Raw genomic sequence first — 16,472 nt, 5'->3', positions numbered from 1 at the left:
ATTAAACTAAAATATATTACAAATGACACATTTTCCCTTTAAAATAAGACACACAAAACAAATGAAGATGCTTAATTCTTTTACCATAAAAGCCAGTCATAACTCTAACATCTGTCACATTCAGGGCTAGTATTTAATGAAACCGGACTGCATTAATGCATACAATCAAAAACAATATCAAGTCAGAACAATCCCCAACTCGAAGCTGATAGAGTGAACAATGCACTACATTAAGCTTTGTAGTTTCCTCCAGCAGCACTAGGGGGCATTGAATTATTAGCGCCAGCTTGGACATCCACAAAGCCCATTCTCTGCCTCCTTTTCCTCTGTTCTGTCATCTGCACAAGGAAGAGAAAAAAAAAACCATTTAAAGCAAACACTAATTAAGGTATTTTACAGAATGAGCCATGAGTCATCGACTTAATTAGTTTGCAACTATGATTACAACTGCAATAGCAACAATTACAGTAAGTAAAAAGGCTAAATTACGACATCAATATAAATATACAGTAGACAAGAGCTATAATTATAAGGGGAAAAATAAAAACGCATTAAACAAACTGTAATACATAAAAGATTGTTTTAAAAATGTAAATCAATATTTAATGAATGGGAAAAAATGTGAATGGGAAACTCATTCAAATAAAAGCATGCTGAAAAGTAACCAAATGTTAACTTCTATTAAAAAGCTCTTCTCTCTGAATTATATGTTTTATACATTTACCCTCCTATAATGATTTATTTGCACTTTCTTGTGCAAAGAACGTGCTTCGTGCTCAATACATTATGACTGCGTGAACCAAAATATTAGTAAGGAAATCCTATAAAAACATTCTTAATTTTTGATTTCTTGCTCATCTCATGACAGCTGCCAGTCTGGCACAGAGTGACCTTATTTTCTCCATGACCCCAGCTGGCCCCTGTCACACTTGGAGGAGATTTTATAATGCCCTCTTATGTAGGCATGATGTATGCATAAATATTTGTATTGTTTTGGTACTCATGAGCACTTATTTGCTTCACCTGCTCTTTCAGCTCTGTTAACTGGCCAGTGAGGTGTGTAACCACTTTCATGGTGGATAAAAGTTTGTCCTGTAGGATCCTCATCTCATTCTGCTCCCCTTCCGCTTCAGTCACAACCAGAGACATAGCCTGCATGCGTGGGAACCAATCTAGATTCTTGTTCTACAGAGAAAGGGACATGACACATATTGATAAATGACTTGTGTTGTTTCTTCGACATGTTTAATTAAGTTTTGTTAAACAAGATAATAGCTAAATGTGCTAATTCAAGCAACAGTAATTAATTCACCTTTATCATATGGGCCACATAACTCTCTGGGCCAGTGTAGTCCGTTTTGTTCTTTTCTCGAACAAGTACAATAAAGTAAAGGTAGTTCCAGATGTTGTGCTCGAATTTAATGTGCTCCTCAAAAGAGACTGTCTTATTGTCAAACTTGTCCCTCTCAAGACCTTTTGGCAGAAAAAAAATAAACCAGTCAAAAAGTTAAATCAATTTTAGCATTTAAAATACGCAAAATAATTTTAGCAGTAGTCTTACATTAGTTTACAGACTTCTAATAGATACATGGTTTTGTGCTTCCCAGCCAGAACAGACAGTAGATGTAGCAAATACTGGTCTCTCATTTTTAGACACTTACCACAAATGAAGCAGGTCGTTTTTAGGATCTCCTCTTTCTTCTGCTTCTCGCTACGTAGGTCAGCAAATGTGTCAATAATCACACCAAAGATCAAGTTCAGTACAATAATGATAACAATGAAGTAGAAGAGAAGATCGTATATCACGCGTGCAGGAAACAGGGCTTCCTAGACAGTGAACATAAGACATGTTTAGATGCTTTATACACAAGCTAAAGCCATGCTGCTTCATCTGTTTAATATATTTCTTTTTGCAATACATTGATGTATGTAAGGGCATGCATTCGTCTTCTCACATTTTTTGAGGGTTTCCGTAGGACATCGCCTACACCTCCTCCGTTTCGTAGACCGTGATTCAGCACAGTGACGATGCACATTAACAATGTGTCACAGGCTCTCTCTGTGTTATCTTCATCTGTAATATAATTTTTTAGTCAGAAAACTTTCAGATTCTTCAAAAATACATTACTACAATTTGATTGAATAAGTGCAGAAAAAGCAAAAGACTAACCCTCTGATGCTATTGCAAGTCCTGTCTCTTTATTGCAGTCTACACCATCTGCACTGCAGCTGTCTTCAGAATCTAAATCAAGGACAGTTTCTCAGTAATATAGTCAAAAGCATTCACAAGTTTTCAAAACCTTAACAAAGCGACTCACAATGACAATTTCGATTCATTTGTTCAAAGACTATGTGCCCTTTATTGCACATTAGCTACAATCCTGTCAAGGTGAAAGAAAAAGCTTGTTTAAGCTACTTTAAGCTCATTTCAAAACCAACCATACCTGAACTAGTGGAAGGCAAATGATCCACCTCCATGATGAAGTCATCCTTGAGGCAAAGGTAGCCCACGATTGAGAAGAGGTAGACCAGAATGATGGCTAACACCGCAGTCAGGAGAATGGAGCGTCCATTACGTGTCACACTTTTGATGACATTAAAAAGTGTTTCCTCACGGTAGATCAGGTCAAATAACTGGAAAGGTTTAAAGTGTTTAAATTGCATATGCAGTCTTTCAAATTTTACTGAAAGTATGCAAGGTCAATGGAAAACCGCTCAGAAATGTAAAAATATATTTACCATTAGGCTGTAGAAGAGCTCATGGACAAAAAGCCCTAGTGTGCAGGTGAACACATAACCCAGATGGTACAGGAACTCTACGTCCATCACCATGGCTTTGTAACCCATGATAAATGTTCCATTATTACCCACAAAGCTCACAACATACACGATCTTATTGATGAGCTGTGTAACAGCAACAGGAGTGGAGACAGACAGAGAACAAAATGGAAGGTTAACAGAAATCAATCACAATATAGAATCATAAGCAATTTGACATTTGATGGTCTCATCCAGGTGTACGTATATTCTACAAAAAATGCGCTAGAATGTCTTTTTTATTCATTTAGATTTCCCTTCATTGATCATGTAAATAGTTTAGCCCAAATGGTTCCATGGTTAGGGCAAAAGAACTCAAGTGCCCTACACTGAATGCTGATTTCAACCTCATTAAACACCACTGGGATGCCCTTAGATTGGAAGTGGACAGTCAACAAGCAAACAGGACGATTAGGGGACCAGATACTTATAAAAAATATGCAAACATCTTTTTTCATTTTAGCTGTCGTTTATCACTAATCGTATGTTCAGGGCAAAACATTAAAAGTAGAATAATACTTAAAATATGTTTTTTGTCTTTATTAAATTTCAGAGAGCTTATATCCTTGTGAAATGTTAGTGTCTCAAAAAAACTTTGATTATATATTGATTAATATTGATAAATCAAAACAAATGTATTATATCGCCACATTAACTGTAATGGATATTTAATTTTACTGCGCTACATTCAAAAGATTAACCAAGACAGTAGTGAAGACAACATCTGTCAAGCTGTTTTTCTAACTGTTCGTTAATCTTGTTAGTGAAAGCAAAAAAAAGCAAAGGCTTAGTTAGCCACACGCTTTCTAATAGTTTCTGACTTACATTGATAGTTCCGAGCATAGTGAGAGTAGGGCCAATGCCAAAGTGGTAGATGAAGCGAAGGATGACGGCCACGGTGGCAAGCTGCAGACCATATCGCTGAGACAACAGACCCAAAACAGATAGGCCAGAAAAGACCCAGAACAGCATGTATAACAATGAAGAGTCAATGGCACCTGAAAGGAGTTGGAGTCAAACATTAGGACACTGATACTCATATTACAGCTTTATTTGGAACATCTACCTTGCACATCCACTGTAGTTAAATTTTTGAAGAAAACCTACATCCAGCTACACTATTTAGGTATACAGTTATTGAGTGCATGATGATATTTGACAGTTCTCTTTCCTTAGTCTCCCTTTTTGTAAGACTGATGACCAGATTATTTGAATACTGGACTATTAATTTAGTGCAGCAGAATTAAAATAGTTGACAGACTCTATATAGGTACAGGTTTGTTACAGTCTCAAAGTGTAAACCTCTAAAAAGGCAAAGCTCAATGTTTGAGGCTCTGAGCTAGCAATTTGAAGCTCGCATTTTACTGCTGGTACAAGGTAGGTGCACCTAATAAACTGACAATGTATATAAAAAATTTAATATGGGGTATAGATCGCGAGGATGTACTTTGGCCAGCGTCAAATGGGTAGAAGAAGGCAATGATGAGGTTGATGAAGACAGCCAGGTTGAATGAGATCGTGCCCCATAGTGACATTCGCCCAGAAAACCAGTACAGCACTGGCATACCTTGACAGAAAAAGACCAATGAGTGCTTACTTTATAACACTTGTACAAAAAACATTAAAAGACCAGATAAACATATTTGCTTACAGCATAGTTAGTGCATTTTTAATCTGTACATCTACTAGCAAAACTGGAAGCTTACACTTCCAGTTAGATTACACTTAGATCCATTACCTATAAATAAAACATCTCCACATCATTAAGGCAAACTATATTTATGCTTTCTTAATTAAATATAGGATAAAAATTTTCTATTTTGTTTATTTGCAAGAATTAAGCCTCATCAACATCAACAACAGACTCTAGCAAAATGAGACAAGTGTTTCAGTTCTGCTTAGATGAAAGGAGACAGAATTCAGTACATACTGCGTAACTTCTTCTGCCACTCCATCTCATTATGCAGAAAGGATGTCTGCTCGAAAAAGTTTGTGACCTTGCTGCCTTGCTCATCAAGTTCTGTAGTGTTGAAGACACGTAACTTAGACTCTTCGGTCAGGTACTCACAGATAGGGTGGACAGGGTAAACAATTTGCTCCATGCTGCGATCCTCACGAACTATCTGATGTAATTTAATAGTCATACTCAATTAACCCAAACTTAAAAGGCGTTATTACAGTAAATAAATAGAAAAATGCTTTAAAAGGTTCAGAGAATTATCGATAGAAAAAAGAAAACAATATTGTTTCATAAAGCTAACCTCAATCTGAGCAGTGTGGTTGGCGTAGTGCTCCAGTGGATCTTCCTGTTTAACCTCTGCTGGAGCTGAAGATTTCAGCATTTGCGAGAATCCTGTGTTGTTCAGACTGAGCTACATTAAAAGCAACAATTTAGTCATAAATACAATTGGAATTAGAAAGTTCTTTATTAATTATAATCATTTCAATGTATTCAACTTTATTTATTATTAAGCCTAATAGTTAATTTAACATTAGTAATTTAAAAAATTTAAAAGCGTTAAGTTATTTAAAACTGTTACCATAGAAGAGATGCCCTCTTCAAGCTCTTCTTTTGACTTTTTTGGTGGCTTCAGCAGGGGAAGGAGAGTCTTATTGTGCCGTGCGAGCTACACACAATGACAATATTGAGGTTTCACATTGTAAAGAGCATTCAAGAAATTGAGCTTTGGTATGTAATAGATTGACAGTGTACCTGTAGTGCCAGGATGTAGATGTTATGGCCGACTTCCTTGGGTGACACCTCTGCATTCTCACAGTCAATCTCCTGCAGATAAGCCTTCTTTATCACTTCAACCTGTTGACCAGTAAAAACTAATGATGAGTTTACTGTATATTTTAAGTTGCAGATCGTTAGATCATTAACGCACTGCCAGGTAGTAGACTAACCAGTTCACGGGGCCGAAGGTTAATCAAAATCCTCTCTGCATTCTCACTGTCATGGCGGCTCTCCATTAGAGCAAGTAAAAGCTTAGAGGCATTGTCCTGCATGAAAACGTATTATAATAAAAATACTAACCACATAAGCTTCTTCTACATATTAATAATAAGAAACTTCACCTTATGAAGTCCTAACATATATAAAAAATTTACATGATTAGCCAGACAGTTGGAAAAGTTTAACGTACAGTAACTAATCATTTATTGTAGGTGCAGTGATACTGTAGCAAGTTAATACCTTAAGCTGGAGCACCAAGTCCATCTGGTAGCGACACAGAGGGCTAATGTCATTTAAAATCAAGGCAGTGATGATGTCAATTCCATTGCACTCATGAGTTACAATGCAAGTCTTTAAAGAGGTAAAAGAAAGGGAGAAAAATCAGACTTGGCTGTTTGTGTTCATTCATACAAAAGCATTAAAATGTGGCTGTGTTTATATTGTCAGGCTTCCAATGGTAAATTTTCTGACCTGGTTCTCCTGACATGGTCCCTGGCAATACTCTGTAAGTGTTTCCAATGTCTGTGTGATCAGCTCCACATTGTTCTCATTGATATAGAGACCCAGCAGACCAAGGCCTCCTGTAGTGCTCCCACACATGATGTCCAAGAACTGAAGTGTCTCACAGACTAGGTTATAATTTGTCTTGTTGTTCTGACATCGAAGGAAATTCTGAAGCAATATCGGTGAGATTAATACAAAGTAATATTGAGTCAAGAGTCTTGAGCAAAATTACAAAACCTATGTGCGAAATGTGAAGTAACGTTTTACTTCATGAAAGAGTGGCTGACCTGTAGGTCTTGGTTGTGATTTTCACAGAGAAGTTGGAGAAAGCGTAGAATTGGCTTCATGATCATGACTGAGGGACCCATCTCAGTGTCCACCTCTTGCAAATCAGCCTGATTAGAAGGAGCCAAGCCAGCAGCATTGTGGCCATATTGAGCTTCCCCTGGAGCATACATTCCATGGGACCCTATTACAGGGGACCAATCAAGGTAATATATTTGAATTTTAATATTATATAACACATTTTACCAGTGGTAATCAACAGAGAGATATTACATGGGTTTTACTTTTATTCTGCTTATTTCTTCAATATGCTATATCTAGTACTTTTTTTTATTTTATTTAAAACTCTAAAACTCTTGCCTGATTAATTGTAATAAATTGCATTTTTATTATCTTTACATAATATGGGCTGATTTGATAAACTGCCAAATAGTCATAAATGTACAGCTGGAATACTGATTGCAGCCATTAGTCAATTAGAGCAAAACTGAAATATAAGAACATAAAATATCTGGTTTTGAACACAATGTAAAATCTTTACCACTGCACTAAACTAAGCACACTAATTCAATGTTCACTGTCTAGGCCTGTAATAATGCCCACTTAATAAAACCTTGTTTCTGTGCTTTTTCACCTGGTTCCGTTTCTTTTTCATCTTTGGCTTTGGCACTCATTTCACCCACATTGACTGAAATGGTTGCTTTGACATCCAGCTGTGCAGTTCTCATACGATCATTGAAAACTTTAAAGAACTTCTCAGACTTGTTGTCCCCCATCATCAGTTTGTAAAAGGAGTTCTAGAATAAAAAAACAAGGGTAAATGTTTTTTTTTAGTGTGGCTTAATCCACGTAGTAGAATTGAATAGCTAGCTATTGTGTATATGAACACCTGTATTTCAGTGTTTCCTCCCTCTAACAGACAGATGGCTAGCTGGATGCTCGCTAGGAAGATTTTCTCATTTTTGGTGCTCGTTATGATGTCTGTAAACAGTTTTGTGCCACCTTCTCTATCCAGACGACACTGAATTGCAGCCACGCCAGCCCAGTCTCGCTCTGCCTCGCCACCTAGTGTAAACACACACACAGAGACACACAACTCATTTAAACCAGATTTACAGAAATATTACATGCTTTAAGCCCACACAGTTTTCTATGCCTCTTTGCTGTCTTCTTCAAAAGGGTTGCATCAAATTTGCTATGTTTTTGAAATTGATAATTTTGCATAAAATCTATATAAGAACCAGCATGTACCTATTTCGAGTTAATACTTTCTTCTCTACTACATTAAACAGTCATAAATAATGTGATTTGTATTGCAACAAACCTCCAGCTCCAAGTTCAGCAAGATCAGCTTTTATACCCTTTTTGTTAAAGAGGTAATTTTGCAACAACACCTTTCTTAAGGCAATCCCCTTCAAAAAGAAACAGTCACAATCAGTAATGGATAAACACTGTACAACAAATATAATGTTCTCATAAAGTAACACTGCATACAAATCAAAGGCAGAAACAGTCTTACAGTAAATGTTTCATCAAACAGGTGCACTTATTGCCTTAGGATAAAAAAAAGTCTTCAGATGCACAGATTTTATCTTTGGAATGAAATGCTTGTTAGTTAACTGCAGTGTAATTACTCATACTAAAAAAAAAAAAAAAAAAAGATTACATCACACCTTCTCATCAAAGTCCATGTTGCGGATTAACATCTCCTGTAGAGTCTTGAGAACCTTGATGCAGAGGTTTTCATCAGAGTTCATCAGTGCTTTGGTGTGCTGAATTAGTCTGGAGAATACAAAAAAGCGAGTAAATACAAACATACAGAGATTTAGAATAAAGGCTGACCATATTGTTGCATGATTGTACTGTAGAGCTGTCTTCAAAGCGATAATACCGCCAGAACTGTATCATGGGCAAACATGTAAAAACAATTAATAATAACAATCTTTAATATTTTACAGAGCTTTCAATGTTTTAAGTCTTTAACCAAGAGGCAATGTGTTGATGATAAGATGTCTCACTTGGAAATGAAGCCTCCGGATTCACAGCGGTTACGAGCATCAGAACCCTCTAAAAAGAGCAACTCAGGCTGATGCAGGACGTCCACTAATACAGACAACTCTGCATTAACCAGTGGCATCAACCGATCCTCCAGTGTGTTGAAGACGTCCTAAAAGCGAACAAATTCAGCAACACCGTCTTCTTAAAACATTCTACTGTAACCAGCATTTCATTTTATTAGTTCCATACAGCTCCTGTGGACAAACCTGCAGCTTCTCAATAATGTTCTTATAGTCCCATGGGTTGCTGGGGACAGTGGGTCGTGTGGATCTTGTGCTACTCTTATAGTTGAGGGTGGCACGGGCCAGAGCATTCATTGAATTGTTGCTCAGCATTACATTAACAAGGGCTTCTAAATCCACTGGCAGACAGATTGAGCGGGTCTTAGCTAGAGAGAGAGAGAGAGAGAGAGAGAGAGAGAGAGAGAGAGAGAGAGAGAGAGAGAGAGAGAGAGAATTGAATGATACTCTATTTTTTTTTATCAACAAAACATCATGTTTGATTTTGATAAAGATGAATAGGTTTAATCTAAAATGATTTATTGGCATTTGACTACAGCTCAGGCTTTTGTAAAAGCAGTGACAGAAAAAGTATTCTGCTCTACCTGTTATGGCCAGAGTTCGAATACAGCTGTCCACTAGACCCTTCTGCTGTGCCTGAAGCCAAGAACAGTCCACTAAACGCATGGTAGACTGCAGCAACTTAGTCACCATATCATGATGAGTCTGTAAAATACAAAGATCACCAAGGAATTATAAAAAAAATAAGGACTACAAACTAGAATTTGTCCCTCAGTGCTTAAGAGTGTGGGTCTTCTTTTGCTGATGTGGCAAGTATAAATACCTAATTATTAATCACAATAACAACAGCACTGCTGAATTTTTAAGTCTGATTGTTAAGAAGCTGTTAAAAAAAGGCAAATAACAAACTTATATTATGTGATGTGTCACAATTTTTAACAACATACACAAACCTGAAAAAAAAAAATGTGAGAAATGTTACACTAATATTGTGAAGTTATCATTCTGATGAAGTTAACATAAAAAAAAAAAAAAACTTCTCTGAAACATAACTGCATTTAGTGAAAAAAGTGAATGTGAAAAAATTGTTTACTGTTGCTGTTATAGTAGCTCACCTGAAGAGAGGTGCTGTTTTCAGAGAAAGGTGAGCTAAAAAAGGCATTTATAGTATCCAACACAACCAGAATGACATATTTCTCCAACACCGGGTCTTGCAGGCGCTTCTCACGGTTGATACACATCTAAGGAAAACATTTATTATTTGATAATTTATTCTAACTCCTTTAACAGGAGCTAAAAATTGCTCCCATTCAATATATAATGAAATAACAAATTGATAAAGAAAAACAACTTATATGGGTTATTTAAAATTTGGGTGGATAGTATACTTACCCTGGCCATGTCTATGAGAAAATTGTCAAACAGATTCCATATGTGGTTACTTGTATAGATCTCCTTCATTTCCACTTCTGTATCCACATAGCAATGGTTTACAAAATTTACATAGGCAATTTTCACCTGAGACACAAGAAAGCAGTAGTAAATATTTTACACTTGCAGGTTTTACCCTCAAGGAATCCAGTCAAGGCCAGATATGTCCTCATCACTGTGGTGAACAGGAAAACATCCCAGGATACACAAAACACCAAAGCTTGAGGTGGATAACCTACAACAGCAAAAGACCACATCCACATTTACCCTTAGATTCTTGTTCTTGACTGAAAGGCATAAAACCCAATTTTCTTCTGCTGTTGTAGCCCATCTCTATAAAGATTCAGTGTTTTGTACATGCTAGGATGCTTTTCTGATATTATGAGTTATGGCATGAAATATTTTAAACAGTCTGCTGCCACCATCAGGTGAAAGGAATTGCAATGTGTTGGACGACTGGTCACCTTTAATATATTCTAAAACAGATCCCACAGGTTAGTTAGCTGCAGCTCAGATTATTTTCAACAAAGCTCCATTTAGTCAAACAGTATATGTCTAATAAACTTAGAAAAGTATAACTGCTATACCTGATGGTTAAATGGTTGAGCTGTTAAGACTTTGGATTGAAAGGTTGTGAGCTCAAATCCTATCACTGTCAAGCTGCAAGTGTTCCCTCAACTGCTCAGTTGTATAAATGGGATAATTATAAGTCACTCTGGAAAAGGGTATATCCCAAATAACTGCAACTACCAATCGATAAAACCGATAATAATTGATTATGAAATTCATTGTCAACGAATGGCGTTATCGATTAGTTGGGCTGCTCAAGTTACGGGTTAGCGTGTTGGTAAAATAACACAGCCGCTTGGGAAAATGGCAGCAGGTTATAAAAGTGTGTGTGTCCCAAGTCATTCAAGGCATGGGAGCATTTTACAGTATATCAAACTCAACAAAGAAATGCACTCCTCAACAAGCAGCCACTATAATCTTTAAAATGTCTAAATTTAAGATAGTTAAACTCGAAATGTGGCATTTTTGAGTACACTTTTCTATTTAAATTCCCTGAATTATAAAAAGTAAAACAAAACATTTTTTTTTAAATCTGATTAATCAAAAAACAATTTCTCGTCCGATTAATCGAGTATCAAAATACATTAACCCCCCGCTTTACGGCGGTTCGAATCTCGTGCCCCCGGGTTTATTGCGGAATTGCATTTGCCACATAACTAATTTGAGAGCACTATAACAATAATGAAATGAATTAATAAAAATATAATTATTAATTATAAAATGAAGTAAAATGTTAATAGAGTACAGAACTGTATACATAGAATCGCATTTTTGGGGTGACGTCCGTTTATTGCGCTTTTACATTTATCGCAGGCGGTTTTAGAACATAACCACCGCGATCAACGGGGATTACTGTAATCGTTAGTTGCAACAATAGTTATATCCAGTTTAATCCATGCTACCTCTGTGATGCAGTCCTCATGTGTGACGACTCTAACAATGTCCTCCAGGGGCAGCAGTGAGGTGCATTTGATCTCAGTGTAGACATTTTTGCCCTCAGCACATGCAGCCAGCAGCTCCACCAGAGAAATATGGTAGCGGAGTGGGCTGTCCTCCTTTACCCCTTCTCTAGACTCAATCATGAGGTCTAGCATTTTGACAAAAGACTCGTTATCATTGTAGAAGACCACTACATCCTCGCCTGCATTTGATAACTGGAATATAAAGCAAGATATAAAACCAGAAATTAACATTGTGTTTAATTATATTAAATGGATTAGTTCTGAGTCACTGTTGAGCAGTCCAAACATGCATTTTAAGCTCACATTTAAGTCTACACTTAACACTTAAACACACTTAAAGTATACAGCTTAAGTATACAGCACTTAAACTTAGTGAATAATACATGCGCTAAGTGATTGAAATTTTATTAGGTCATGTTGTTCACATGATGTCACCTATATAGGTCACCTTTTGGTATACGATTACTGTATCTTATTCTGCTCCTGTGCAAATTCTATGGAATAACACCACTGCATAACCACACTGGATATTGTACCATAATCAGGACAAAAGGTAAGGACATTTTGCTAGGTGTGGCACTGGTATGAGTATCTTAGATACAATAATGTTGAACCTAAATGTTACAACTCATGGTCAGAAACTAGAAAGGGAGGAAAAGAAATTTGTGCATGGAAAAATCAACAACAGCCTATAAATGTAAGTAGGTGAACTAACAAGGTTTATAAAACAGACAGCCACAAAACACAATTCTCATTAACACTACTGTACCAATGCTCTAGGATTTGCAGCACTGTGTACAGAAAATGGGACGGTGAATATCAGATGTATTTTCCATTAATAGACGAGGTTGACAGCTGGCAAATTTTACTTGCAAAAGAAGGACTACGCTCATTCATTTTATACCAAAAAGATGCACCTATACAGTAGACGTACCTAATATTATACGTTATAAGGGTGATTACAAAGAAGTAATACCCAAAAAACTGTTATTTGACAATAAATAAAATATAGAAGCTTTACCTCTAAAGAAAATTACAACAAGCTGGGTAGTAGGGGTCTATTATACAAGCTACCTAATATGAACAATGTTTTCAACATGATACTGTTCCTCGTTCAATAACCCATACCTCTGTCATGATCATATCTTGGCATTTCTTTACATATTTCCCTTCAGCCTTGATGATAGTGTGCAGGAAATTGAGGTACTGCACATGGCGCCCATGAGTGGCCAGGCAGTGCATGAAGTGTTGGAGGACATTCTCACTGATCTCTGAACAAAGCTGGTAATTATTGCTGAAGATATGTTGCACTGTCTCTGCTTCCAAAGCCTGATGAAAAATAGCGTTTTAGCTTCATTATTTTTTCTTTAATATGTTATAAAGGTACTTAATTAGTTGAAACTTTACACATGCAACAACATGCACACAATGTGATCTTGAAAATAAAATCCTTCAAATATTCTCTATGATTAAGCTTACTCCAGGAATAAGAAAGAGGTTAAGGTGTTCTTGGAGGAGAGTTTGATTTTCTTGGTTTCCAATGCAGAACTTTTGCAGGAAAAGATGGGTGAACTTAATGATCTCTTGCATTTTCTTGTCACTCTGTGAATACAGAAAACCAAAGTCACAAAAGACATATAAGCAATAAACAGTATGTCCTGTTCAGAATGATCTAGAATTCACAAAAGAAGTTGCACTATATACAGTACAAGCTTAATAAATTGTCTTTCTGTAGTTAACACATTAAAGCTAGGTGACATTTCAATACAATCTGTATATACAAAAAGAAAGATACACACAGTATGATTACCTACCCGATCATAAGGGACTTGCAGAAGGTCCAACATGACTTTATGTGCACCCATGTTTTTCAGAAGCCTTTGCTGCTTCTTAAAAACCCCAGAATTGCACATTTTATTTAAGCGCTCTAAGATCTAGATATAAAAAAAAATGTTGTTTTATTTAAATACACATAATATTTCCTCACAGAGCAATGCACCTTAATTCATTTTCAATTAGTAATTCAACAAACCTCCTTGACATGTTGATAGCTTTCATTGCTCTTCTCAAGCTTTTCTTTGGAAGGTCCAGCTTCAGCGTTTTTAGTGGAGGCCTTGAAAAAAATAATTACAATGTACTTTCCTAAGAGGAGTTTTGTGATAAAAAAATAAATATTTTTTTTATTCGCTTAACTCACTTTATCATCTTTTTTATCCTTCTTCTCTTCTTTGTCTTTTTTCTCTTCTTTGTCCACCTTTGCGTCCTTGTCTTTTTTCTCTGCCTTGTCTTTTGTATCATCCTTAGCTTTTTTATCCTCCTTGTCTTTTTTTTCTTCTTTGTCTTTTTTATCTTTCTTCTTATCTTTCTTCTTGTCTGAACCACTTTTCTTGACTACCCAGAGCTCAGACTTCTCCACTATCGTGCGCAAACGGTCCAAATAACTCTTAATGAGCTTGTAGTTGTCTACATCCTGCTCAGAAATTAGAAGCTGGACCTAAAAAAAAAACCCAAAACACTAATTAATCTATTGAAATCTAGTCAGCTGATAGTGGACTATCAGTCAAATGATGCCTTTGTGTGTCTGAAGGTGTGGTGTGTTATTGTAGATTACCTGTTTGAAAGTTTGTAGGACTTCCTGTCTCTGGCTAAAGTGTTTGAAAAGGAGCTGCAGTGCCCCAGACACTAGTGGAGGGTAATCATGCATGATGAGATGGATGAGTACACGCAGAAACATTCGTCCTCCCTCATCATCCACCTCTAATATGCTGTTCGCTTTTCTAATGGGTGGCAAGTCCAAACATGCTAATCAGATACAAATAATTTGCCTAGCATAATAAACACTGATCAGCAATTATGTGGAAAAAATGCTAACTTTTTGCCACATACCCAACTCCAAACATTGCTTCTGCCTGCTCCCCAATGAACTGCAGGTTTATGGCTGCTGTTAGAAAAATAAAACAAATGCAAAAGCAATGACCATCGAATACACAATTATTTTATCATATATAAATAACTTTCTTTTTAGGCATAATTTACCAGCATTCTCCACTGCTGATGTCGCATCCGCATCTGCCATCGGATATACCTCCACAAACTCCTTCTTGAAGACGGAAAGCAGGAAGGACAGTCTGTAGTCCAGGCGTACATTCAGGATAAACTGCATATTAACAGAATCAATTTGAGGTTAAAAGTGCTGATTACATTGGCATTAAACACATTTATATTTATATTCAAACCTGTAGGATTTCCAGGATCTTCAGTTTGGTGTCCATGACTGTGATGTCCTGGTTGTCAATGCTGTCCTTAGTGCGCATTTGGCCATCCATACCAATCAGGTTACGACCACCGGTCAACATCATGGACTGCTTTCTGCTCAGAACCATGGTAGACATCATCTGGCCCATTCCATGGATAGAACGCCGGATATTCTTAGCTGAAATTAAAAAACAGAGCATGTACAAAATGACAGACCCAATATGTATTTACCTGTATATATATATATATATATATATATATATATATATATATATATATATATATATATATATATATATATATATATATAATCATTTCTGTTATTTCATAAATATTAATTCATATGTACTATATATCTTTTTAAAGCTAATTCTTTGTTTTAACAGTAAATCTGTACAAGTTACAAAATTTTATCCTTACTTTAAGTTAAGTTTTTAGTTTTCCATGACCCACCAAACCTTTTGGTGTTTCTGAGCTTGCCAGTGCATTCCTTCTTTTTAAAAATGTGCCAAATTGTTGATTTGAACACTCCTATATTTCAGCTAGATCTCTGCCACTTCTGTTTTTTTTTAGCCTAACAATGGCCACCATCACTTGCACAAACACGTCTTTGGAACGCGAATTGAGAGTTTCCATGAACAGCTTCTAAACGCAAATTTAACCCTTGAAACAACTGCAGACTTTGTTAGTAGTTTTACTTTTCTATAAAATTATGAGGAAACAAGTCACACCTGGGAATTAAACTACTTATCAGAAGAGAAGAGTTAAGAGTACTTTATTAATCCACAAGTGGAATTTATGATATAGCAACAGTCACAAAAACACAAGTGCAACAGAAAGAACTAATACTCAACAGTTCACAGGACGTTAAAAATACACACAAAGTGTGCACACATTGCCTCGTTTTGGATCCACTGTGGAAATGTTTAGGGGAAAAATGATGAAAATTGTGGCTTATGGTTGTATTTACCTGGTTAGATTTAAAGGCCTTTATTTCATTTGTGTCAGAGTAACTACTGCTCAATTACTAGAACTGCTTTAAAAACTGAAAGATTGTTACAGTGTTAACTCTCTGACATCTGCTGTGACCTAAGAACATAGATTCTAATCATTCCAAAATTTTTTGCATTTGAAAATGGATGCATTCTTAGTACTTACAGGTGCCATCATCATTAAACGTAGGACTGGCCACAGCAGGGTTGGGAATGCAGTCTATTATACCCAAAAGTGTGCGTGTCAGTCGCAGCAGCTCGAAGAAGCTGTAGAACCCAAAGTAGATCAGATGTCTGGCAAGACTCACCACCTGAGAAAGGACACAACATAGAACAAAATAAAAATATCAGACATATAGTGTAACTCAGAACATCATAAAAACACTATGTAAAGGTAATACAGAAATTGAGAATTTTATTAACCTCATATGTTAATTTATTTTTCTCTTCATCAGCAAAAGGCAAGACATCATTAAGGACATTGTTGAGATACTCCTCCATAAAAGCCATTGTGTTTGCAAACTTGTTCTTTTTGTTGTCTCTGGAGTAGTCCATATGTGAATCATAACTAGAAAAAATATAACCATGATTTAGGGCCAACAAATTTGATAAAAGTGTCTGT

The 16,472-nt window shown here is 36.3% G+C and overlaps 1 protein-coding gene across 2 annotated transcripts in view; it reads right to left on the bottom strand.

The window, feature by feature from the left end:
• itpr3 (inositol 1,4,5-trisphosphate receptor, type 3) overlaps positions 1-16,472 on the bottom strand; it is a 29,215-nt gene that overhangs the window by 218 nt on the left and 12,525 nt on the right. Inside the window, exons 20-58 of one of the 2 annotated variants that reach the window (XM_083553710.1) lie at positions 16,274-16,418; positions 16,017-16,161; positions 14,840-15,036; positions 14,640-14,760; positions 14,490-14,544; positions 14,215-14,380; positions 13,801-14,097; positions 13,636-13,716; positions 13,418-13,537; positions 13,083-13,205; positions 12,732-12,932; positions 11,544-11,795; positions 10,033-10,158; positions 9,756-9,881; positions 9,225-9,345; positions 8,827-9,008; positions 8,581-8,729; positions 8,236-8,344; positions 7,887-7,974; positions 7,452-7,627; positions 7,197-7,359; positions 6,565-6,746; positions 6,245-6,445; positions 6,014-6,124; positions 5,725-5,820; positions 5,531-5,632; positions 5,358-5,444; positions 5,079-5,189; positions 4,748-4,940; positions 4,265-4,384; positions 3,643-3,815; positions 2,740-2,904; positions 2,445-2,634; positions 2,171-2,242; positions 1,956-2,074; positions 1,662-1,827; positions 1,313-1,473; positions 1,024-1,185; positions 1-338 (exon numbers count right to left, since the gene is read on the bottom strand). The exon at positions 1-338 is cut by the window's left edge and continues 218 nt beyond it. In XM_083553710.1, the coding sequence (XP_083409836.1) occupies positions 231-338; positions 1,024-1,185; positions 1,313-1,473; positions 1,662-1,827; positions 1,956-2,074; positions 2,171-2,242; positions 2,445-2,634; positions 2,740-2,904; positions 3,643-3,815; positions 4,265-4,384; positions 4,748-4,940; positions 5,079-5,189; positions 5,358-5,444; positions 5,531-5,632; positions 5,725-5,820; positions 6,014-6,124; positions 6,245-6,445; positions 6,565-6,746; positions 7,197-7,359; positions 7,452-7,627; positions 7,887-7,974; positions 8,236-8,344; positions 8,581-8,729; positions 8,827-9,008; positions 9,225-9,345; positions 9,756-9,881; positions 10,033-10,158; positions 11,544-11,795; positions 12,732-12,932; positions 13,083-13,205; positions 13,418-13,537; positions 13,636-13,716; positions 13,801-14,097; positions 14,215-14,380; positions 14,490-14,544; positions 14,640-14,760; positions 14,840-15,036; positions 16,017-16,161; positions 16,274-16,418 (5,662 nt within the window). In that variant the 3' untranslated portion in view covers positions 1-230. The remainder of the gene's footprint in view (positions 339-1,023; positions 1,186-1,312; positions 1,474-1,661; positions 1,828-1,955; positions 2,075-2,170; positions 2,243-2,444; positions 2,635-2,739; positions 2,905-3,642; positions 3,816-4,264; positions 4,385-4,747; positions 4,941-5,078; positions 5,190-5,357; positions 5,445-5,530; positions 5,633-5,724; positions 5,821-6,013; positions 6,125-6,244; positions 6,446-6,564; positions 6,747-7,196; positions 7,360-7,451; positions 7,628-7,886; positions 7,975-8,235; positions 8,345-8,580; positions 8,730-8,826; positions 9,009-9,224; positions 9,346-9,755; positions 9,882-10,032; positions 10,159-11,543; positions 11,796-12,731; positions 12,933-13,082; positions 13,206-13,417; positions 13,538-13,635; positions 13,717-13,800; positions 14,098-14,214; positions 14,381-14,489; positions 14,545-14,639; positions 14,761-14,839; positions 15,037-16,016; positions 16,162-16,273; positions 16,419-16,472) is intronic. The other variant, XM_083553711.1, reaches the window with a different exon arrangement.

The sequence above is a fragment of the Silurus aristotelis genome, assembly GCF_946808225.1.
Source record: "Silurus aristotelis genome assembly, chromosome: 11".
Taxonomy (NCBI): Eukaryota; Metazoa; Chordata; class Actinopteri; order Siluriformes; family Siluridae; genus Silurus; species Silurus aristotelis.
This window is presented reverse-complemented; position numbering and strand designations above follow the sequence as displayed.